Below are 25,310 nucleotides of genomic sequence, written 5' to 3'. Positions count from 1 at the left end.
CTTATTAAAATGCAGCAGTCCTATATTAACTTGGCAACCATATAACAAAAGTGACAAAATAAAATTTATGTATCTTTCTTTTCAATAAACATTAATGAAATGCAGAATTCTATGGCTTGCATTCAGAGAATTATAAGCAGAAGTAAAAAGTGTATTAGTGCTCTTCCATCAACTATCACAAAAACTCTAGGACAAGACTGAAACCTGTATCCATCAGATACTGTTGAGCTCAAATGCTATCAGTTCTTCTCAACCTGGCCAACAGCAAGGGATGACTGAAGTAGTTGCTCATCTACATACAGATGAGTCACAGTGCAACACCATAATTATGGCAGAACCTGTATCATAATGGGGCTATGGCACTACCTGTCCATGAGACAAGAAGATATGTTGATGACAGCATTACCAATGGTAGTTATCTTCCAACTCATACTGGAAAACATGTGCCAAACATCTTAACTCAGTGAGAGGAAGCTACTGGGCAGTGGTAGTAGTGGGTGTGACACGGGAGGAGACACCAGGAAAACTTTTCAACATCTATATGAAGCTGGTGGGAGAGGTCATTTGGAGTTTTGGGGTTGGGTATCATCAGTATGCTGATGATACCCAGCTTCAACTCCCCTTAACAAATGATGCAAAGAAAGCTCTGGTAGTAATGAATCATTACCTGGATGTAATAAAGCACTGGATGAAGGTGAACAGACTGAGGCTTAACCCAGGCAAGGCAGAAGTGCTGCTGGCCAGTAGGAAAACTACGCTGGGATTGGGACTACAGCCTGCTCTGGATGACATTGCTCTCCTTCTGAAAGATCACGTTCATAGCTTTTGGGGACAGGGCTCTTGGACCAAGCGCTTTTCCTGGAAAGTTAGGTTTATGTGGTAGTCAGGAGCACCTTTACTCAGCTTTGGCTGGTATACCAGCTGTGCTCATTCTTATGCAAGGCAGATCTGGCCACAGTGGTTCTTGCCTCAGTTACCTCCCACTTAGACTACTGTAATGTGCTCTATGTGGGGCTGCCCTTGAAAAGTGTTTAGAAGGTGCAGCTAGTATAAAATGAGCAGCCAGACTGGTGTCAGATGTGCCTTTTACAGACTGTATAACACTGGTCCTGCAAGAAGCTTCCAAGCTCAATTCAAGGTCCTGCTGTTGAGATATCTGAAAGACTGCCTCCTCCCATATAAGTCTGTCAGTAATCTAAAATATTCAGAGGAGACCCTGTTGCATGTCCCAACACCTCATGAAGTTAGGTAGGTGGATATTCGTAACAGGGCTTTCTCTGTAGCAGTACCTTCACTGGGGAACTCCCTACCCAAGGAGGTTAGGATGACCCATCTCTTTTAAGCTTCCAGTGGCAGCCAAAACAGTGCTCTTCCGCATGGCATTCAATGTTTGAAACTACTGTTTTAACTGTTTCAAAACTCGACCATACAATTGTTTTTAGACTGCTTTTAGGAGTTTTAAAAGAATATTTTAAAACTACTTTTATCTTTATATTGTTTTTATTTGTTCATTGCCTCAGGAGACTGTGTGGGCTGGAAGACGATACAGAAATATTTTAAATAAACAAAACTGGGTGACAATACAGAAATGCTTTAAATAAAAAATCAAACAAACAGCAGTCATGCTTTCTCTAACTCTTGTTACTATTAAGCAGACAATGGCACTGGTAACCCATTTTGAATGTCTTTTACCTCAAAAGCCCTATAAGGAAACAATTCAAAGCACAAATATGAAGAGCACTATAGCTAATGACACAACTGGACTCAAGCCAAAAGGACATTCAGCTATATATACGCACAGATGTAAAAGCAAATTCAATGGCTGCACAATACATACACACAGTATAAACTTGCAATGTGAGAAGTAATTGGAATAAGCTAAAAAGTGTTTTAAAAAGGAAGGAAAGAAAATAAATGGAATGTGATGGAATCTCCTTCCTAGGATGTGTTTAAGCAGAGGCTGGATGGCCATCTGTTGGGGGTGCTTTGATTTAGATTTCCTGCATGGCAGGAGCTTGGACTGGATGGCTCTTGCAGTCTCTTCCAACTCTATGATTCTATGATCACCACAATAGGTAGGCACTGAAATGGACAGGACTGGGACATTTTCAATCACATAATTACATAATATTTGACTATGGAAATGATAATTTAAACCACAAGATCAGATAAAGCTGTATTTTATCACCTCTCTCTGTATAACTTATATGGAGAACGTTAACATACAGAAAGCATGATTAACCCTTAAGGAGGTATGAAAACTGAGGGAAGGCACATTCCAGAATTTGTGTAGTTTACTTACAGAAGCTCTCCATACCACTTTCATTTCAAAAGAAGGAACTTCTGCATTTGCACATTTCCTTTGGGTGCCTTTAATTTTGTGTGTCTATCTAGTTTAGTAAAACTAATCAAAAACAATTAAATACCTTGAAAATATCTATACCCTAAAATACAAAACCAGGATGTATGTTAATTCTTTGTGGTGGGGGTGAAGCAAAACAATACAAAGAATAAACAAAACATGCTGGCATGGGAGTGAGTGGAGTATATATATATTGTGTTGAGAGGAGGTGATTTACATGTTAATCTCTGTGTTGATCCGTTGCTGAATGGCAAGGCATACAGGGTGTCTATTTAATTAATGATCCATTGTCTGCTGAGAAACTTCCTTCACCCTGGCTGGTTTTCATTTACATGGGCTGGGTCTTGATTTTGGTTTTCAGGACTGGTAGCCAAACTTTGTTTAAGGGGTTATTTTTTCCTGTTGAAGTTGTCCAGGTGTTTGTGGATTTCAATGGTTTCCCTGTGTATTCTGATAGTTATTAGCATGGTCCAGAATTTCAGTGTTTTCAAACAGCATTTTATGCCCAGGATGGTTTACAATGTGTTCTGCTACTGTTGATTTTTCTGGCTGACAGTCTGCAGTCTCTCGTGTTCCTTGATTCGTGTTCGGATGCTGCGTTTGGTGGTCCCTATGTAGACTTGTCCGGCGCTGCACGGTTTGTGGTAAACTCCTGCGGCTGTGAGTGGGTCGCTCTTGTCTTTCGCAGAGCGCAGCATTTGCTGGATTTTCTTGGTCGGTTTGTAGACCATCTGGAGGTTGTGTTTCCTCACACAACATTTATCTAAAATCTGTCACTTTTGGTTTTACCAAATCAGTAATTTAAAATTCTCCACAAAATATTTGGAAGAAAATATTTTAATAGCAAAACAGGAAAACTGTTTTTTTGACAAATACAGTTTGCATTTTTAAGCATAACCTTAAAGGACTAGATCCAGACTGAATTTTACTTAGCACCGAAATCAGTGAGACAGATTAACAATTACTCAACCCCATCAGGTTCAACAGGAGCTAAATGCAACTTAGACTGAATCCAACTCAGAACAACTGACCACACTTCCAAACCGTCCCCCTCAAAAACAAAAAAAAACAAAAAAAAACTTGCAAGTGAAATACTGTTAAACAGGTTCTTTCTAACAAAAATATTGAACTGAAAAATAAAACTGGGAAAATATACAGAACATTTATGTAGAGCTACTTGATCTCTGGTATACCTAATTATGTTCTGTCAATGGGAAGGTAAAGGCTATTATTGGTCCTTGTACACATGTGCTCTGAAAAAATTCCATAAAAATAAATCAAGTCCATATGTATCATATTTACAGTTCTCCTTTAGACAATGGCATACTGTTCATATAAAAGATCTCTAATTTTATAGAAGTCTTCACAGAGACAGCCTTCCAATCCAATACGTCCTGTTTCAGTCTGCAACAAATCACATTATGTTGACTTTAAAGTACTGTTTTACAATAAGAGGCACATGAAAAGAACACTGAGAAAGAGAGTCTACTTACTCTGCGTACAGCTACCAAGTTGTTACATACAAGGACTCCTCCTACAAATTCAGCTTGGATTCCTTCTCGCAGTAGAACCTGCTTAAAGTCAGACAACCTTGGTTCATTCATGAAGACAGACTGATGTCCAGGAACCTTTTGTGGAGAAAATAAAAAGTAGAAGCCATTGGAAAGGCATAAGGAGAGTTAAGAAAATACTCTTACTAACATCAAATTAGCTTTGTAACAAGATCGAAGGCAAAGATATAAGGAAGGCAGAAATGTGATAACACAATTCCATTAGCAATTATATTTTTGTGCTGCCATCACAAGGCAAAGCTCACTGAAAATTAGCCTTCCATAAGCTTTACCGCTTATTATATTTACAAGCCATTTTATTTTACAAACAATTATACTCCTCATCACTACAAAATGATGTGAGAGCTGGCCAGTGAAGAAATCCAATGGAAAGAAAATCAACTCATTTGAGATGTGATACTGGAGAAGAATGATGAGGATACTGTGGACAGCTGAAAAGTCAAATAACTGAGTTCTTGAACAGATCAAGTCAGAACTCTCCCTGCAGGCCAAGGTGATCAAACTTGGCTGTATTATGAGAAGACACAACTGATTATAAAAGACAACAATGTTTTAAAAAAGGTACAGGGTAGGTGAAAGAGAGGAAGACCTCATGCCAGGTGGACAGACTCAGTCAGGGAGGCCAGAGGCCTGAATCTGCAGTACCTAAGCAGAGTAGTGGAGATGTCTTCAAGATATCTCATCCATAGGGTCCCCATGAGTCGGGAATGACTTGAAGAGAATTAACTATAAAGCTTTATTGCAACATGTGGAAAATGGACAAGGCTAAAAACTTCATTTAGATACTTTATAGCAATGTCAATTAGAAGACTTGAGTTCTGTTTTCAGAACTGTAACTTGTAATATGGAGAGTACTCTATTTCACATCTTTGATAAATAAGTACTTAGGGGTGGCCAGTGTGCCACATTCAATCGGCATGGCCATTTTTGTTTTCAACTATCCTGGCAAACTTTAATCAAGAGCTGCTGCTGCTGCTTCATCTTCTTAACATTAGCATTAGCATTATTACTACTATTATTTTATTCATTTATATCCTGCCTTTCTCCCAATAAGGTGCTCTGGTGGCGCAGTGGTTAAATGTTGGTACTGCGGCCACAACGCTGTAAGTTTGATCCTAGAGGAGGGTTCCAAGGTCGATTCAGCATTCCTTCCTTTCGTGAGTTGGTAAACTGAGTACCCAACTTGTTGGGGCAATTGGTTTACACACTGTAAATTGCTTAGGGAGTGCTAGTTTACTGATAAGTGGTATATAAATATACTTGCTATTGCTATATTGCTTATAATAATGAGTCTCGAGGTAGCTAAGAACACATTTAAAACAATGCAAATTAAAACTATACAAAAACTTCAATAAAAGTATAAATATAAAAGTTAAAATCATTAACATGTATTAAAAGACTACATACAAACCATGAAACAACACTGGACACTGAAAAACCAATTCCAGTCAGCTACTGAAAGCCTGATGGCATAACAATATATTATTTGCTAGTGGAAAGAGAGTAAGAGCCATCTTAATCTTACTATGGAGGGAGTTCCAGTTTAGTAGCTGCCACTAAAAAAGGCCCATTCCTTTTTTTCTCAACAACAAGCCTAAGAAAGTTCTGGGACACAGAGAAGGGCCTCTCCAGAAAATCATGGCACTCTAAAGGGCTCATAAACCAAGATATGGTCTTTCCAACTACCTGGATGCAAGCCATATAGGGCTTTATAGGTCATCACCAGCACTCTGAATTGTGCCTGAAAACAGACTGGCAGCCAATGGAGTTGTTGCAACAAGGAAGCTATTTGTTCCCTGCAGCGTATATCCAATGCTGTGACACTGCAATACAAGTGAAACAGGAATTTCTTATCCTTCCCTCTGTGATGCAGCTCTCTACACTACTGAAAAACTAGAAAGGTTTTCAGTCCTCTGGGATTGGGAAGTTTTTTGTTGTTTTTTTGGGCTATATGGCCATGTTCTAGAAGAGTTTATTCCTGACGTTTCACCAGTATCTGTGGCTGGCATCTTCAGAGAATGCATTTTCTGAAGATGCCAGCCATAGATGCTGGTGAAACCCAGAAATAAACTCTTCTAGAACATGGCCACATAGCCCGAAAAACCCACAAAAAACTATGGATTCTGGCCATGAAAGCCTTCAACTTCACATTTGGGGAGGCGTTCAAGGAGCTGCAGTTAGGAAAGGGTATAACCTGTACTTTTGTTTCCTCTGGATTCTCCTATTCCACCAGCAGAAAATTTAAGATGGAGAGGCAATGCCAAACGTGAGGTAAATTTTTTGACTCATTTCCATTTTAAAGGGAAAAGCTCACCATGCTTGCCTCAGATAAATAGAAAAGTTTCTTTCACATATGAAATGCATGTGAATCAAGCTAAATCTTGCCAATTTTAATTATGCAAGACAAAGATTTGCATACACAGGATTTTTTAAATAATAATAACAAAAGCTTTATTTTTACCCCGCCTCTGTCAAAAAGACAAATCTTGATTCCAACACTGAAAACTATATAATTTCCTTTCAAGACAAGACACAAATTCCAAAGCAATACAAACTTATCTGAAGAACAAATGAAGTTCACCTACCTCATTTGGAGGCAAGGGCTCCAAAGTAGGGATGATCTCACTCTCCTCACATATTTCTTTGTCATCATCTCCAAAGAGGCTCTTTATGGCCTTTTGCTGTGCTACAGTACTGGAATCTGAAGAGGAAGCATCCACTTGCATTTCCGTGTCTTCTCCATCATCTCTCAGTTCCCCTTCTTCCAAAATCACTCCAGTGTCCACTTTTGAAACCCGCATGTCTAGGACTCCATCTATCCATGCCAGTTCAGCATCTTTAGCTTTGCAAAACTGAAGAGAACTGACAAGGGAATCTTTTAACCTAACCTGATCCACAAGTTTAAAAGAAAGAAAGAAAGAAAGAAAGAAAGATGAAAAAGACCATTCCATGTGTTCAACATCTATATTTCAACAAGCATTAAATCAGTGGAAGAGCTTTATGGATACAACAATGTTAGAAACAGACTATAAAGGATAGTATGCCATGGAACTACTGTGAAGACTGAAAGGCCCAGGTAACCAATGAAACAGCTGGAGAAGTAGGACTAAAAAGACCCTGAGTAATAACATGAATTACTGAAATAGAATTTATGCTTTCTGCAGTCTGTCAGGGTGACCGTCCTGCAAGCAGACATATTTGATCAACCAGATGTCTGTATAAATTAGGATGGGAGAGAAATTTATTACATTTACAGTTTAGTTCACATCCTAAAACATTACACTGTGCAGTTGCTTATCAATATTAGCAAAATCATAAATCTTTGGGGTAGTCGGCCAATCAAATGCAAAAAATGTAATTAACAGAAATGTTCACAACAACACAGCCATCCCTCCCCATTTGCGGCTTTGACTTTTGGACATTTGATTATTCACAGATTCAATAAATGTTCTCTCTAGGAATTTCTAGGTCCACCGGCATGACTCTATGGCCAACTTTTGATAGAAGTCACACTGCGGGACCTGGAAATTCCTAGAGAGAACACTTCTCTAGGCATTTGTAGGTCCTCCAGTAGAATTCTATGGTGAATGTTTGGTGAATGGTGACCCTAAAATTGTATTGGAGGACCTAGAGATTCCTTGAAAGGTGTTCTTTCAGGTAAAAAAACCACAACATAGTGTTTTATTATTTGTGGTTTTTCCACTTTCATTGGGATCTTGTGTCCTTAATCCCAGCAAAGGTGGAGAGACCATTGTATATACTTTCATGCAGGTTCAAAAAAATGCCAATGGATACATAAATGGGAGTTAAGATTGGAAAAGAGATATGGGAACAAGATAAGTTATCAGATTTATTCATGCCCCCAGCAGACTAGTTTTGCGGTAGGAGCTTTATTATTTTTTATTATTTAATAAATACATTCCTTATTTATTTATATTATTATATAGTATATTTTTATGTGTGTGCACTTTCTTAAGTCTGTGCCTGGTTGCATCCCCCACACATTATACAGCCACAATCCATCCAGCCTTTAGAGTGAGCACAAATACACTCTTACCTCGGGTTACGAAATTAATCCGTTCCGCCGCCATTTTCGTAACCCGGAAGTCTTCGTAAGCCGAGAAAGCCATAGGCGCTAATGGAGAGAAGCCGCGATTTGGTGCGAAATAGCGCCGAAAAGCACCAAAAGGTTATTCGTAACCCGGAATAACCTTCGTAACCCGGAAATATTTTTTTTTTTTTCGTAACCCGAAAATTTCGTATCCCGGCGCATTCGTATCCCGAGGTAAGAGTGTAGTTATGCCTGCTGGAATTCTGTAAGTTCTTTGGCATTGTTTTCCTTTGCTTCATCTTTTACATCCTTGTTACATACACCTAAAATTTACTGTCGACTTATCCAAAGGTCATATCAAAATCCCTAATTTTGGCCCCAAACCTGCCTTTGACTTAAATATGAGGCTGACTTACAATATGGTAGATCATCTTTCCTTGAAGAGAATATAGTCAGTGGATGCAAAAGTCTTTGGAGGGTTATCATGAGAGGACAAGCACCTCAGAAAAGTTTGTAATACAGCTTTAAACCCCCTGTTTATTAGCTATATAATTGTCAAACCTTTTTTACCCAATTCTACAATCTTACCTGGTATATGTGAGTCTCACTGGTTGCATCTACAGTTTCATGCAGTTTGGGCATGTAAACTTTGATATCCTTTCCACCAAAAGCTCTACAGGACTCTGCAAGATCCTGACTGGCTTCAGGTGGTCCATGGACGATGACCAATTGCCGTGGCTTCATCTGATTAATGATTTTTTTAATGGAGTCCCCATCTGATCGACCTTCATAGTCTATATATGTAACACGAGCTCTAAAATTTGATGTAAGGAGAAAGTTTACTCAATGATTTATTTATTGAATTTGTTACTGACTAGTTTAAATGCAAGACAGAGAATCCAAGCCCATTATTATTATTATTATTATTACTTACTTACTTACTTACTTACTTATACCCTGCTCTTCAGCCAAAAGGCTATCATGACAAGGCAATAATGATTCAACCACATTCAACTGAAATAAGACTCTGTAGCTGATAATATTAGCCTAGGGGCCCAAAATAAAGCTGCTTTCGGTCACTTTGGAGGGATGCTGTTTAAATGATGTGTGCGTCCTAAGAATCCGAAAGCTATGCCAAAGCCACGTTCCAGTCCTAAGGACTGGAACGCAGCTTTGGTGCAGCTTCTGGCCTCTTAAGATGCGAATGTCATTTAAACAGCATACCTCCAAAGTGACCCGAAGCAGCTTTATTTCGGCCTGTCTGTTCAGGCCCTAAGACAGTTTCTCATGAATTTTATAGCAATTATGCACTATTCAGACACCTTCCTTTTGCCAATCTAAACCTACATACATCTTTAAGATGTGATAGAAATAATATTTGAACTTTTGAAGAATTGTTGGATATACATTCCTCACTTACAGATCCTGTTGTTACTATTACTAGCTGTAAGAGGACATGTATTTGTATGGATTAACAATAGGTTAATGACATAAAATGAAGGAGAACAACTAACTTGTTTTTTATTATGAAACAAAACAAGTTATTGGGCACTGCTATTTTCTGTTTTCATTATTTGTGGAGACTTAAAATAATTAACAAAAAAGCCCTGATTCCCCCCTCCAGAATTACCTTGTGTTACTGGATATGTTTTAATTTGTGCAACCTGAGAATGTGGATAGGATCCTTGAAGTGAAAGCCACCACAAATGTGTTATACCCATATCCTTCCTGTCTCATAAAAAGTCAAAGGGGGATTGTCCAAATGTGTAAGGAGAGAGATAACATTAAATAATAATAATACTAATAAAATTTATTTGTATCCCACCCCTCTGAGAACAATCGGGGCGGCTAACAAAGTTAAAAATACAAAACATATAAAATCCCTGGTACCCTCCCCTCCTTAAAAAAGTATTAAATTCAATGCAATATTTAAAAAGATGAATGCCTTGCTGCAGTAAGGCAAGGTTCTATTCTGCTTACTAAGAAGCTCTCCCTGAATCCTACTATATTGGATAATTACTAGTCAGTCTCCAAAATCCCTTTTTTAGGCAAGAGTTTGGGGCATGTGGTGGCCTCCCAGGCTTAAGAGTTCCTGGATTAAAGAGATTGTCTAGATCAGGGGTGAACAAAGTGCAGCCCACAGGCCACATGCAACCCCAGGAACTTGGGCCTAAGTTACTTGAGGGAACACCTCTCCCTACACAATCTGCCCCACACTCTCAGAACATCTGGAAAGAACCTATTCGAGTACTCAAAAACCAGGCTAACAACAACAACTTGCAGAACATTCACTGCCGTGGCCCCCAGATTGTGGAACAGCTTGCCGGAGGAGATCTGTCTTATCACCACCTTAGATGCCTTCAAGCAACTAAAGATGGACCTCTTTCGGCAGGCCTATCCATCTGATCTTTTATAAGAGATCTTAAATACTCCACTTCTGATCTGATTGTGTGAATGTTAGTTGATAATCAGTTATTTTAGTGAATAGTACGATTGTCGTTTATATGGAATTGTTTTGCTGCTGTAATCCCTCCTCAATCCGCAGGGAGAGGTGGGAAATAATAATAATAATAATAATAATAATAATAATAATAATAAACATTGTTTCTAAAAGCCCTCTGTGAGGTATAAGGGCACTTTCACCATATTTTTGGCCCTACACGGGGCTCTTTTAGGTACAAAAATTGTTTTAAATGTCCTCCTCTTGGCTTAAAATGGTCCAGGTAAGGGAGATGCACCCCCTGGAGGTTATCGGGGGGTCCCTTCCCCTTTATGCTAGGGGTATGGTGCGAGTATGTGACTCTCTAAGGTCTCCCAGGGAACTAATGCTGCCCCATGGCCTCCCACAACTGCCCACAAACCATCTAGATTAGTTTCAATCCTGAGGCTGGCTATAGGACAGAAATGACTTTGGTTATCTTGGTGGATAATGGGAGGAGTAAACCCCTATTGGTCTGCTGCATCTCAATACTATCAACAATGGTATCCTGGGGTTTTTTCTCCAGGTTGGGACACTGGATCCAGTCCTTCCCAAAAGGGATGCACTCAAAAGGAGGTGCTGGGGAAATTCCTGTAAAACAACCTGATTGTTGACCTGTGGTGTCCCTCAGGCCTGTTTTGCTCCTCCTTCTGTTTACTATATATATAAAAACACAGAGAGTTTAACATATGATTCTTTGATCCTATATACACGGAGGGAAAACTCCAATGCCTGCTATCAGTAATAAACTGGTTGAGGGTGAACGAACTGAGGCTTAATCCAGACAATATAATTATGTTCTTGGTCAACTGAAAGGCAGATGAGGGGATGGGAATCAAGCTGTAGGTTTATATATTTAAAAAGAACAATAAGGAAACAATGATTACATAATTTTTCTCAGTATGAAAGGTCCGTACAGCATGATTTTAATACTGCATTTGGAGTTATCAGGCAGTCTCAATTGGTGGGGAAAGTGATAGTTTGCAATGAACTAAGCATAATTACTCTTAGTTGCCAACAGTGCCCTCCAGCTGCCACCAGTTTTAGTGCACCTACTTTATTTCCATTGATTCTGTTGCTGAAATGCATTTGGTAGGAACATCTGATAAATCCTGGTCCATAGGTTCTTCTCCATTTGTAAGCCCTGATTCTAACTTGTTTTTTTCTTCCTCTGTTGCCTGCAATTCTGGAACAAGGAAATCTTCAGGTCTAAGCAAGAGAGGATTATTAATACAAATTAAGACACTATCAAAAAATGTGTGGTGGAAAGGCAGACAAAGTACACACCAATATATCCCTTTATTTACTTAGCAATGTGACATTTTAAAAAACACTGACTCAAATCCAGGAACGCATGTTTGACGCTCAAAAATACAACATTCCAAAATCTATACAATGGAACCTCCCCTCTGTCTCTCCTCCCATTTATCTCTCCCATTTGCTCTGAAGAGACCCTCACACTCCAAAATGGAATTTGGGGCAGCAGGGTGGACAGGCACAGAAGGCTACAAGCCATTTTGATAGATGTATACCAAAATATGCTAGAAAAACATGATTTTTTAAAATGAAGACAGACAACGGCCTGAGACAGGCCAAAAGAAGCAGCTTCCAGCCGCTTCAGGGTGTGGCGTTCAGATGTATGCCCCCAAAGTGGCCGGAAGCTCCTCTAAGACTGCCAAAGGCAGCCCAAAGCTGCTGGAAAAAGCTTCGGGCCAATGTTTAACCTCTGCCTTTAAGTGTAAGAGGCTAATTATATGTGCTAGAATAATATCCCCTTTCTTCTCTTCCACATACTTGATAATCTCTCCATATTCATCCCATTTAATTCTCTCTTCTGGAGCTGGAAACATAGGATAAGACTTTTTGGCCTGTTTGAAGAAGCTTCCTTTCCGGTTACCTTCCCCTTTCATCATCAAATCATGTTTAGTTTTATGAACAGATGGTTGATCAATGTCCTCTTCTGCATCACTTTCATCACTGGAATCAATGTCAGCTCTAAAATGGAAGTCCAAAATGGAACATTTATATATAGAAGCAGAAAAACAAAAGTAAATGATTCTAGCCTAATGTTTCTTTACAATACTCCAAGTGGTCCCACTGTTCTCCCATCTGACATTGGACCCACCATCACTTAGAAATGTTCAGATGGAGCATACCAAAGGTTTATTCAGTTCAACATCCTGTTTCCCACAATTGCCAGCAAGATGCATACTGGAAACCCAGAAGCAGGATATGAGGGGGAAAAGACCTCTCACAGAGTTATTTTCCAGCAAACTGATCCAGGAAGGTGTATCCATATCATGACTAACAGCCACTGATAACCCCATCCTTAATGAAAATGCCTAATCCCTGTTGAAAATAATGTAAACTGCAACCAAGGGAGCAAATTCCACAGTTTAACTGTGTTTAGCCAAGCGAAACTTCAAAAGTTCTGTCCTTAATTTCCCACCATTCCACTTCAATAGATGACTCCAAGTATTGAGAGATGGAGATAAAAGCTCTCTGTTCAATTTCTTCATACCACATCTATTTAAATAGCTTTATCATGTCCCCTTTGACACACTGCTTTTCTTCACCAAACAACCTCAGCTGCTCTAACCTGTCCTTAGAGGGAAATTGCTCCAGCCTGCTGCACATTTTGGATCCCTGTTTTTGCATTTCTCTTGAACAATGCAGCACTAATGAGCGCTCAGAGATAGTTCACTGGATCTGCTGTTCTGAACCATATGGAAAGGACAATGGAAAGTAATACACTTACACTGTATAATAACACTGCTGACTCTTCATTCAAGTTAACACAGACATTAAGTCACAAATTCTTTTTAGCAGTCCTGGTGCTACAGGAATATTGGAGATTATCACACACAGAAAAATTGAAGGAAGAGACATGAGGTCTAAAAGACATTTACCTGTCCTGGGGCTGTAGTCAGCCCGTATCCACCCGGGGAGCTCGTCTATAACCCAGACTTCTCCCGCTGCTTTTTCAAGAACGGGCCCGGGGGATACGGGCTGCCTACAGCCCAGGCACGGGTAAATGCGATAAGACCCATTTTTGTCTTTTAGATCCTGAGTCTCTTCTGCCAGTTTTTCTGTGTGCGATAATTTCCTATGAAGTAACAGTGGCAGTATTTACTAAAAGGCTGCCTCAGACAACTTCCAAGAACACATGTGTGATTTATATGCATACATACTCACTCTTTTGACTGTTCTAATTTTTTAGCTGCCTCTTTTTTAAGTTTCTCCTTCTCCAGGTACTCTTCAAGTTCCTTTCCTTCAAGTTTGACCCTTTTCCTCAACTAAAATAAATAAACAAATATAAGAAACGACTGATGATTTCTCAGTAATTTTAATAGGAAACCAGCATTATATATATATATATATATACACACACACACACACACACACACACACACACGAAAAAAATATCAACATGTCAGGTTCCCAATTCACAATCCCACATCTGATAAAGTTTAATCTTCAGTGGAATCTAACAGCTGATCTTTGTAATAAAGTAATTAGCCTAACACTGAATGGAAATAAACTTATATTTTTGTATGCCCTACACAGCTTAGGTCCAATTATTTGAGTGACCTTTTCTCCCCATATGAACCAACTAGAGCCCTAAAATATTCAGAAGGCTTTCTCTCGGTCCCACCACCATCACAGGCTCGGCTGGTGAGGACAAAAGAGAGAGCCTTCTTAGTGGCTGCTCCTGCCCTCTGGAATGCCCTTCCATGAGGAGCAAGCCTGGCCCCTTCCTTGTTTGCCTTTTGTCGGCAAGCAAAAAACACCATTATTCAAGCAGGCTTTTAATGTATAATCATGGGGTGGCTTGGCTATTTGTTATATAGGGTGGTTATCATGATTTTAGTGTAGTTTTAATGTCTGTAATTTTATATTGGTTTTAGATGAGATTTTAACAGTTTTATTGTAATGTTTTTAGAACTTAAATTTATGGGAAGCCTCTAAAACTCTTTCAAACCTATTTTACATGTACAAAGGAATACTTCATGTGCATACAAAATATAATATATGCACATGCCAGACACATTTACAAATATGTATATTACTCAGGCATACACTGTGGAGTCAAGACTACCCAAGATTTGCTGCATGCCAAAAGAACTGGCAAAACTACCTCTAAGTATTTCTTGCCTAAGAAAACCCTTTTAAATTCATGGGGTTGCCATCAGTCAACAGGTGACTTGAAGGCACGTATGAATACCAATATATACTGTGACATACAAAAATGTATTCTTGAAGTAGTTCATTATTAGTTGAAGGAGCCCTAGTGGCACACTGGTTAAATGCCTGTACTACAGCCACTCACTCACAAGCCATAGGTTGTGAGTTCAATCCCAGCCAGGGGTTCCAGGATTAACTCAGGCTGGCATCCTTCTGAGGTCACTAAAATGAGTACCCAACTTGTTGTGGGCAATTAGCTTACACATTGTAAACCACTTAGTTAGTGCTTAGGTGCACTGATAAGTGGTATAGAAATGTACTTACTATTTCTATTAATGTAGGAATCTGTTATTTGAAGCAGAGTAAAGAATGAAAGGGCATGTTTAACAGAATATCACCTACCCAAATGCACAAATGTATTGCTCTTATATAAGAGTAACTAAAGAGATATGTTTTGTTTACCTCTATGTCTATAACTTTTTCAGAAGGGTTATCTATTAGAAATCGTGCCAGAGTCCCGGGAGTGGTTCTATATGTCAAAATAATAGAGTTTTTGGGGTCCTGACACCATTGTATAAAGAGATCTCTTGAAAATCCACAGTCCAGATCTGGCTGACTGGCAAGAACTACTTTGGGACTAGGAACTCGAGCCAAATCTGCAAGTCCATGACAGAGAGATAGATGACGAAACTGGAAAGGATTGTTCCTCTTATCTTCAAAGCATCTCATCAACTTGTCACTCATCCATTCTACCTTAAAATGGGAGAGGGAAAATTGGCAGGTCATCATAAAACATTTAGTATCAAGTTGCAATAACCTATTAGCAAAATAAATCTTAATTTATCATACACATTTTTGGTGTATGATAATAGTGCACACAGTGCATACATTTCACTCATTAACATAAGAACTTTCATAATATTAAGTCATACCATATGGTTAAGTATTCTATATTTCAACTGGCTTTCCAAACTCTTTATGTTGTAAGTGAGAATTTCTAGCCCTAAATTACCAATGACCTTCCTGTTTGGATTGTACGCTCACCGAATTATAACACTGCAAGTTCCTGCTCTACAAGAGTGAAGTTCAAGTGCCTAGTAGCACAGTACAATTATTCCCCTGTAAAACACCAAAGATCTAATGTAGTTATAAGCATGGTCTACTATCAAAACAAACCTGTGATTTCGAGAACTCCACAACATTGTAGCTGACATTATTTAAAAGGGCTAAAGAGTAGACACCTAAGCCGGCATCTTTTGTCCTCCATATTTGATCAAGCAGCTGGGCAAGTTCCAAAACTCTGCCTGCAGTGTCCACAGCTATTAGGACATTTCCATCACCTCTAAGTGTTTCCAGGACATTCGCTGAAAACAAGAAAACAATCAGACATTTAATGTACAAGTACTTGGAAGAAGAAACTCTGCTAGAACATGGCCACATAGCCCGAAAAACCCACAAAAAACTACAAGTACTTGCCTTTTAAAATTAATTTTTAATTAATGTTGACTAATCAGAGGGAGATTCCCATTTGCTCAAGTGTTAGGTTGTAATCTGCTTGTGGCATACAGTGGTTTAGAGCACTAAAGACCTATCTCCAAATTACACTTTAATTACATAACATATATCGACCTTTCTTCCACAGAATCCTACCTTTTGCCTCCTTCTGGTGTGGCAGTTATCTAAGCTCTCAAATGCAATGTTAACAAAGCTTGTAGGTCCAACTATGCTGGGTACAGCCCTAGTGGAAGACTTGTCTTCTATCTGAGGACCAGCCTACAGAGCAGCTTGTCAGCCAAATGTGGTACAATGGCCACAACAACTTTGAACACACTGATGTTGTAGAATAGTTGTACCCTCCATGGGCAGAGGGATTACCCAAACCAATAAAATTATTATATCTACTTTTCTCTAGGGTCCAAAATCTTATAATAAACATAATAGTATAATGTAATAATGTTAAAAAGTATTAGTAATAATAATAGAATGTTTATGCTTCTGCCACAGCTCTAGAACCATGAAAACGAGACACCTGAAATGGATATTAAGGGGACACAGGGTGCAGGGTAATTTTAATAATAATAATAATAATAATAATAGTTACTTATATCTCACCTCTTCTGGAGGATCAAGGTGGGTAACAACAGAAATCAAATACAATTTATATAAACAAGTATTGAAAATATCCCCTCAATACCCCAACCCTCTCCCATCCTGAATTAAAATAAATAAAACTATGCATTAAAACAGAACAATAGTAAAACACATTTTAAAATAACAGTGGTAGCGGGATACTTTTTTGGGTGTGCGGTAATCCTACTCTAGGAGATCAGTGTGGGAAGGCCTGCTGAAAAAGATTTTGTTTTTTAATGGCTAAATTGGGATTAATTAAAATCTCTTTCTTGCCTACTATACTATCTTCAGATACTAGCTGCCAGACCTTCCATAACCAGGATTGACAAACTAACTCTTCAAACAGCTCAAAAAGAGAAAGTACAGCTGGCCATTGGTGTCAGCAGAGGATCTGTTCTGGACATTCCTGTGAACACCAGAATCCATAGTTGCTGAAGTTCCGCTATCCCCAATGGCGGTGTGTGCATATGGCCACACCGCCATAGGGACAATAGGACTTAATGGGGCATGGGCATGTGCTGCCACTGGGGACAATGGGGGCTATCTCTGATGGCAGCGCAGGCATGTGCATGCGCCACTATTGGGGAAAACAGGGCTTGCCATTCAAGGATGCCTGAATCCATGGATGGAAAGTCCGTGGATACAGAGGGCTGACTGTACTGCTGTCTGGTAAAATGTGGGGAGCAAAGTGTGTAGAGGAAAAAGTTAACCAAGCCATAAAAAGAAGAAAGACAAAGACTAGCAAGAAACAAAAAGTGAAGAGTGGGGACGAAAAGACTAGAAAGAGCAAGTGAAAAGTGGAAAATGGTGATAAACAGAAATTCCATTACACCACTCCCCACTCAATTATTGCTACTTCATGTGTTAAAACAAAATACATACTCAGCAGTTGTTCATCTCTTTGCTTCCTTCTTGGTTGTACATAGGTAGCATTAAAGGAATCAGTGATAAGCAAGGAAGGCCTACTTAACATTTCCAGGGAACATCCATTTAAATGGCTGCAAAAAGAAGTCACATCAAACAATTTCAGTGCTCTTGTTAAGAAAGCCAACTAAAGTAGCAGAAATATACCAGGAGTCTATTTGCCTGATTTTCACAGTTTCTCAGTTCCCATAACAAGTACATTTCTATTATAACATGACTAATTTTATTATACTCTCACCTGTATTTTAAAAATGTTATTTGCCAACGCACATAATAACTTAGAGTTATACAAGCAGAAATTGTTCTGCCTCAGAGAGAGGTCTGGGAGCAAAAAGGATAATGAGAGATCAACTTACACAAAAGTAGTTGTGAAAGAAGTTACCACAAAGTTATATTATCTATCATATTCATATAGGAAGCCATTTTTATATGTGCTCCCACATGGCAAACGTCCTGTTATTTATCACATCCTGTTTTGCAACAAAACCCGCACCTTATCCCAAATTTTGCAACTATCTGAGCCTTTCTGCTAAGATGTTTTTGAAGTATCAGAATAGAAATGTCATGTGGATCACTAAAGAATGTCATGAAAAGTACAATAGGGAGTAGAACCAGCATGACTACTAGCATACAGGTCAAAGTATTTTAGTATTTTCACTTAAAAGTGAACTATAGATGGCAAATGTTAAAAGAACTATAACTAGATGGCAAATGTTTTTGAAGTCATACTGAAAGTTCTGTTATAATTCAATGGTTGCCTTCCTTAAGAAGTCTGTTACAGAAAATTGTGCTTTAAAAATAACAGGGAAAATGGGATTGAATGCAGATCTCAAAAAATATCAAAGGTAAAGGTTTCCACTTTGATAAAAGGTTGTCAAGTTGCCTCCGATTGCCGGAGGTGGTTTCATCTCCATTACTAAGCCAAAGAGCCAGTATTATCAAAAATAACTCTGTGATCATGTGGCCAGAATGACTGCACAGAACATTGCTACCTTCCCACTAAAGTGGTACTTATTTATCTACCTGCACTTTTACATGCTTTTGAACTGCTAAATTGGCAGAATATGGGACTAGTGACTGGAGCTCACTCCATCACACAGCACTTGGGCTTTGAACTGCCGATCTTGCAATCGTCAATCAGCATCTTAAGCACTGAGTCACTGTGCACCATCAAAAATATTACTGGTAGCAAAAATATTTATTTGATTTGCCACAAATTATAATGAATAAATTTTAATTATAAGCAAAAATTGTGACTTTTACCATTGAAAAACATGAGGATAAGTATTTGCAAAGTACAGCCCCCCTCAAGTCTCTGGAGTCCCCCCTGAAAAGTGGTGAGATCCCTAATACTGTACTTTAAACAGCTAATAATGCTTGTTGTGTCCTGGAATAGACAAGCCTGACCTTGCTGTGGCTGTCAAATGCTGTGTAAATGCTCTCTCCCCCTCACTCATTCCTGTCCTAGCTTTAAATTTTCATCCCTCGCAAATGTCCCCACCTCATCCTGCCATCCACCTCACTCATTCCTCTCCCATCTTAAAACCTCATCCCTTTCAAACACTCCCACCCCCCTTCCATTTGCCTCAGTCCTGTCCCAGCTTAAAATTTCATCCCTTGCTTGCAAATAATAATAAACCTTTTGTTTCCATCCCAGTTTTTGTCGGGACAATCAAAGCAGCGTACAAAGATTAAAGTATCTCAGTCTATACATAATGTGCTCCCTCCTCATCCTTACCTCATTTCAGTCCAACTAAAATCCATCTCTGACTTGCAAATACTCCGTCCCTCTCCTTCCATCCACATCACTCAGGTCAGGACTTAAAATTTCATCTCTCCCAAACACTCCATCCCCCACTTGGTATCCACCTTACTCATGCCTGTCCCAGATTAAAATCTTGTCCTTGTAAATGTTCCCACCCCTTTTTCCATCTACCCCATTCACTGCTGTCTCATCTTAAAATCTCATTCCTGGGTTGCAAATGCTCCCTCCCATGCCTTCCATCCACTTCAGTCTCTCACTTCTGAAACCCAAAGGGGTGACAAACTAAATTGCTAAAATGAGAGAAGAGGGGATTGCCTCTTAACAGGTGAGATGCAGAAAGGCACCGGTTTTGAATGCTCAAGACAGAATCATTCTATAGCCAATTAAAAGTAAATGTTCTACAAATAGTATTCCTCTATTAACTAATCGTGTAATTGTCAATTCACATTGTACATGATTCATTACAGTAGAACTTACTGTACTGCATTTCAAAATGCTTTTTAACCTTCGAGTTTTGTCATTCAAATAGGGCAGTTATTTGTTCAGCTACCTTTGCTCTCAAATTGTAATCAGTGCTCATACAAATCCTTGACATTTGCTACATTTTGGCTATTAATTTAGATGTGTAAATAGCTACTCATAATATATGGCGAATAAAAACATTTTCCACATGACTGGACAAGAAGCATTAGTAAATTAGAAATGAATCAGTTTTCCTCTTTCAGGCCAATTAGGATCTATGTGTAACTAATGCAGGCAAGCATAAGCCTAATAACTTCTGTGACTATAGTAAATTCAAGACTAGGTATTCTTTGAAATCAAAAGTACTAAGCAATAATAACAGGAAATTAGCAACCATTAGGTACTCACATCTCCCTCTTGTGGTTGAAGTCTACCGCATAAACTATTTCTTCTTCTCCATCTTTGACTATCTTCCAAATTGTACCACCTATCATATGGCCTGCCGGTAATGGTGTTATGGACAAACCATGTCCTTTCCCTAAGAGAAAAAAGGAGTATTTTAGACAATGACACGCAAAGTTTCCTGTAATCTGTTTTATTATCAAAGCACTTAAAACAAGGCACCAGCACTCCAACTGCCTCCAAAGAAGGTATATATTAAACTGATTTTTGCAAGTAACTCAGGTGTGTTACAGACTGCCCAAAACAGGCGGTCTGCCGCCGCCACCGGTTGCTGCGTCTGGGAACCGCAGCGGCCAAACCACGCGGTTCCTGGGCACAGCCAGAAAGAAGCGCCGAAATGGGCCCCGGAAGTGGCGCCGCGAGGCACTAGTTGCGCACTCGCAGCGTCACTTCTGCCGTTATGCATCCGCGATGTCAAAATGGCACCCCCCATGTGGACGGGTGCTGCCATTTTGTACAGACTCGGTGCGTACTAGGGTTGAGGGGCGTCAGGAAGTGACGCCCCTTCTCAACCCTACCACGCCCCTTCCTAAACCTAGGACGCCCCTTCAGCGCATCTGTAACGCACCTCACTTTGTAGCATTTTCCGGATTCCCACTAAAATGTACAGAAATGGTCGAGATCTATTCACAGTAAATGGTTTCTGAACTTAAGAGTGCTTTCTGTCCCTGAAGTGTTTAAATTCCTATTTGCCCGTATAAAAATGCCGTAACTTAAAAAACTGGTAATAAGGTTTGCTTTTTAGTCCCTCCTTTGCTCCTCTTTTTTCCCAACACAGAGAGGAGGCTATACATGACAATCCAGAATACATAAGCATATAAGGAGAACCTGTACTTTCCATGTTATTTCTGCCTCTGGCACCAAACATTCTGTTACAGAAGTAATACCCAGGAACACATATATTTTTAACTGAGGTAAATCTGTACTAGCTTTTAAAAATTGATCTTTAACCTGCTCCACAAGCTTTTTTAATTAAAGAGAAAGCTGAAAATAAATAAAAGTTAAATTAACTGCAATTTTCTCCCTCCAGCAGTTCATAAACTATGAAGCCCATATGACAATGTAATTTCAATCTATGAAATCACATGACAGTATAATTCCAATCTATGAAACCACATGACAGTGTCATTCCAAACTTGCTAGAAGACATATACTCTCAGTATTTGCTTAATACTAAGTATGGTCCTTGGAGGCTGCTGAATAGAAAGTCAACAAAATCCTTAGGAAGCACCTACCGTAATTCAAACAATATCACATAGTGATGACTTATCAATGAATCGCAGAAACAAAGCTAAAGAAAAAAATGACATTTCTTCACAGTAGTTTGTTAACAATAACTTAAGAAAACAAATATACATTTTCAGGAATTTAAACAAAAGAAGCAAAAATAAGCATCTGGAGCTATTTTACAAGCTTTCAGAAATGTGTTTCTAGCAAATCCCCACAAAGATACAAATCCCATATAAACCATCACTTTTAAAAAAGTTCTTTTTCACCTTTCAAGTTGACAATCTGAGAAAATTTTAATTGTTGTATTTTATCAAAAGCTGCATCCACATCATCCAGGGTAAACAAAGTGAAGTCTTCTGTATTGTGCCGTGACTAATCAACAAAAAGAACATGAAAGTATTTTTAGATTCCATTCACGCACAGCTTAACTAATAGATATAAAAAAGTAAACTTTATGCAAACTATACCTGGTAGAGATCATACATGAACATCTGGCCCATTTTGTACACTGGAATGGTTGCATAAATAGCACAATTCAAACCCATCTTTCCTACTGCATATGGAAGTGCACCTAGATGTAAAGGATCCGGGTGTGAAAGAAGTACTGCATCAACCTGATGAACATGTCTGTAAAAGAAAATCAAACATGAAAGGAGAATTTCAAACCATTCTGCCATTTGAAAAATCAAACTATTTCCCTATTTCCCAGTGCTCGTGTGGAAAGCTGTTACCTTCCCAACAAAGTGGTAGCTATTTATCTATGTTATGTGCACTTTTACATGCTTTTGAACTGCTAGGTTGGCAGAAGCTAGGACTAGTGCTCTCTAGTGACAGAGCTCACTCCGTCATGTGGCACTTGGGCCTCGAATTGCTAACCTGTCGATCTTGCAATTGTCAGAGTCGGCATCTTAACCACTAAGGCACCATGTCACTATGTCTACTCTATGTCAGGGCCTAAATGCCCTAAAGGCACCAGATCCTGCCTGATCGTGAAAGCCAATCAGGGTCAGCCCTGATTAGTATTTGGACAGGAGACCACCAACAAATGCCAGGTTCTGTAGGCTATATTTCAGAGGAAGGAACTGGCAAACCACTCAGAGTATTCCTTACCTAAGAAAATCCTAAGAAATTCATTTCTTGAAGGCACACACACACACACTCAGAGCCTATGTCAAACATGCAATATTTAGAAATGCTTCCAAGTTATTTCCAGAGAAGCAGAACTTCAGTTAAGGTCAGATGCTACTTACTTCCTCAGGGAATCAATGATGTCCATAGAAAAATTCTCATCCCAGCCACAATCCAATAGGAAGCGAAACTCATCTACTTGAAGTAAATAACAGAGAGCTGATTCTTCTTGCACCCCTGAGAGGGTGGTTAACTTGATAATTGATGTCATGGTACCTTTTCAAATGTGCTCACTAAAAGTTGCTACTGTAAGAGAATTACATGTGTTTTACAACCAACAGAAGACATTTAATTTTATGCCACTGTGTTCCTAAACTGCACCAATCCCTAGAAACATGAAAATCTTGTATTGTCCATCTATTAATATCACACAACATATAAGCACTAAACACACCTGAGTGGGCCTACAGAGACAGAAACGGAAATCACTTCTAATTGGCCTGGGTCATCAGGAATCAGGTTTGGTCTGCACTACTTTCTTCCATATAAAATTTATGAACAATTGCCATTCCTGTTTCTGGGGCAAAGTACAGTACAGTATTCGGGAACATCTAAAACAAGGTCAGAACATAACCTCTGCATGAAATACAAGACAGGTAAGCATTCATTAAGAGGCATAGGAAAATTCAAATGATCATTCCAGGTGTAAACAGGCTTTAGCTGCATTGGACTCCATTTCTTCCTTGGTATGGGCAAAGGAATATTGGAAACTTTCACTTCTGATTTGTAGTAGCCATTGTATTATAAAGGTCTTCACCACAAAACTAATTCACTTTAAAACCCAAGGTTTACAATAACATACATCAGGGTGTATTCCTATGGGACAGTGATGAGGGGGCATTTTCAGGAAGGGGAATTATAACCACAGCAAGGATTTAAGATCCCAATCGACTACCACTTAGCATCATACAGTGCACCCACGTCATATCTGGGCACCACACACACACTGGAAAAAGCCCTGACATGCCCTGGAAGAAGTAGTGGGGTGCGCGCCCATGAGCCACATTACTTCTAATGGGGCCCCAGCACATGCTGAATTTCCCTTACGCAGGGGTGTGTGTGTGTCTGGAACGGATCCCCTACGTAAGGAAAGGGCCCACCTCCTTTCTAATCCCAAATTGTCCCAAATTGAGGCACACTGTCTAGGGCTCGATATTACAGATTGAGTCTCCCTTATCTGAGAAACCCCCATTAATTGCCTTAGGGTCGCCATACATTGAAAATGACTTGAAGGCACACAAAAACAATCAGATTAAAGATTTTGCCCCCATTTTGTGACATCAAGGGAGTCTTGGTGCACCACCCTCCAAGTGAGGCAAAAAGCAGCACACTCCCCCCCCCCCCCAAATCCTCTTAACCAACCTAACCCAGCAGTTGATAGAATCATAGAGCTGGAAGAGAGCACAAGGGCCACCCAGTCCAACCCCATTCTGCCATGCAGGAACTCTCAGTCAAAGCATCCCTGACAGATGGCCATCCAGCCTCTGCTTAAAGACCTCCAAGGAAGGAGACTCCACTACACTCCGAGGGAGTGTGTTCCACTGTCGAACAGCCCTTACTGTCGGGAAGTTCTTCCTAATGTTGAGGTGGAATCTCTTTTCCTGCAGCTTGCATCCATTGTTCCGGGTCCTGTTCTCTGGAGCAGCAGAAAACAAGCTTGCTCCCTCCTCAATATGACATCCCTTCAAATATTTAAACAGAGCTATCATATCACCTCTTAACCTTCTCTTCTCCAGGCTAAACATCCCCAGCTCCCTGAGGCGTTCCTCATAGGGCAAGGTTTCCAGACCTTTCACCATTTTAGTCGCCCTCCTTTGGACATGCTCCAGTTTCTCAATGTCCTTTTTGAATTGTGGTGCCCAGAACTGGACACAATATTCTAGGTGGGGCCTGACCAGAGTAGAATACAGGCCTGTTACAGACAGCCAAAATAAAGCTGCTTTGAGTCACAGTGGAGGTATGGTGTTTCAATGATGCATGTGTCCTAAGAGTCCAGAAGTCGCACCAAAGCCACGCTCCAGCCCTAATCTAGACACTATACTGCTATTGATGCAGCCTAAAATCGCATTGGCCTTGTTAGCTGCCGCATCACACTGTTGACTCATGTTCAACTTGTGGTCTACTTGGACTCCTAGATCCCTTTCACACGTAGTTTCATTCAGCCAGGTGTCCCCCATAATCCTGTATCTGTGCATTTCATTTTTCCGCCCTCAGTGCAGTACCTGACATTCCTGCCTTTTGCCTGCGCTCTCCCCCTGAGACTCAGGGCGGGGGTTGCTCCATGCTGTGAGGAGTCATGTCAGGAGGCGCAGGAAGGGAAAGCGGAGGCGAACCCCTCCTGCTGCTGCTGCTGCTCCTTGCCCATAGTTTCCTGCCTTACCTGTAATCACAGCCCCTGCTTAATCCCCAGCCCCTGAATCTACTGGGGCCCGGACTGGGGAAGGGAAGACAGCCATGCTAAGCCCCTCTCCAGCCTCCCTTCAGGCGCCGCCATTTTAGGT

General features: G+C 39.8%; 1 protein-coding gene across 4 annotated transcripts; it reads right to left on the bottom strand.

The window, feature by feature from the left end:
• Positions 1–1,064: 1,064 nt before the first annotated feature.
• Positions 1,065–25,310, bottom strand: CPSF2 (cleavage and polyadenylation specific factor 2). Of its 4 annotated transcripts, none has more exons than XM_089522411.1 (15): positions 25,190–25,310; positions 22,872–23,055; positions 22,089–22,248; positions 21,888–21,993; positions 20,338–20,467; positions 17,661–17,776; positions 15,825–16,012; positions 15,111–15,401; positions 13,659–13,759; positions 12,258–12,458; positions 11,520–11,672; positions 8,573–8,798; positions 6,519–6,821; positions 3,856–3,990; positions 1,065–3,766 (listed from the first exon to the last, which is right to left on the bottom strand). In XM_089522411.1, the coding sequence occupies exons 2-15, from the start codon at positions 23,018–23,020 to the stop codon at positions 3,674–3,676; spliced, it is 2,352 nt and encodes a 783-aa protein (XP_089378537.1). In that variant the 5' UTR covers positions 23,021–23,055; positions 25,190–25,310; the 3' UTR covers positions 1,065–3,673. The 4 variants fall into 4 exon arrangements, with proteins under 4 accessions (XP_089378537.1, XP_089378540.1, XP_089378538.1 ...); XM_089522414.1 differs by having other exon boundaries at positions 22,872–23,052; XM_089522412.1 differs by lacking the exon at positions 25,190–25,310 and adding an exon at positions 25,032–25,163.

Source organism: Sceloporus occidentalis, unplaced genomic scaffold (genome assembly GCF_023333645.1).
Source record: "Sceloporus occidentalis isolate IW3139 unplaced genomic scaffold, rSceOcc1.0.p SCAF_4, whole genome shotgun sequence".
NCBI lineage: Eukaryota > Metazoa > Chordata > Lepidosauria > Squamata > Phrynosomatidae > Sceloporus > Sceloporus occidentalis.
This window is presented reverse-complemented; position numbering and strand designations above follow the sequence as displayed.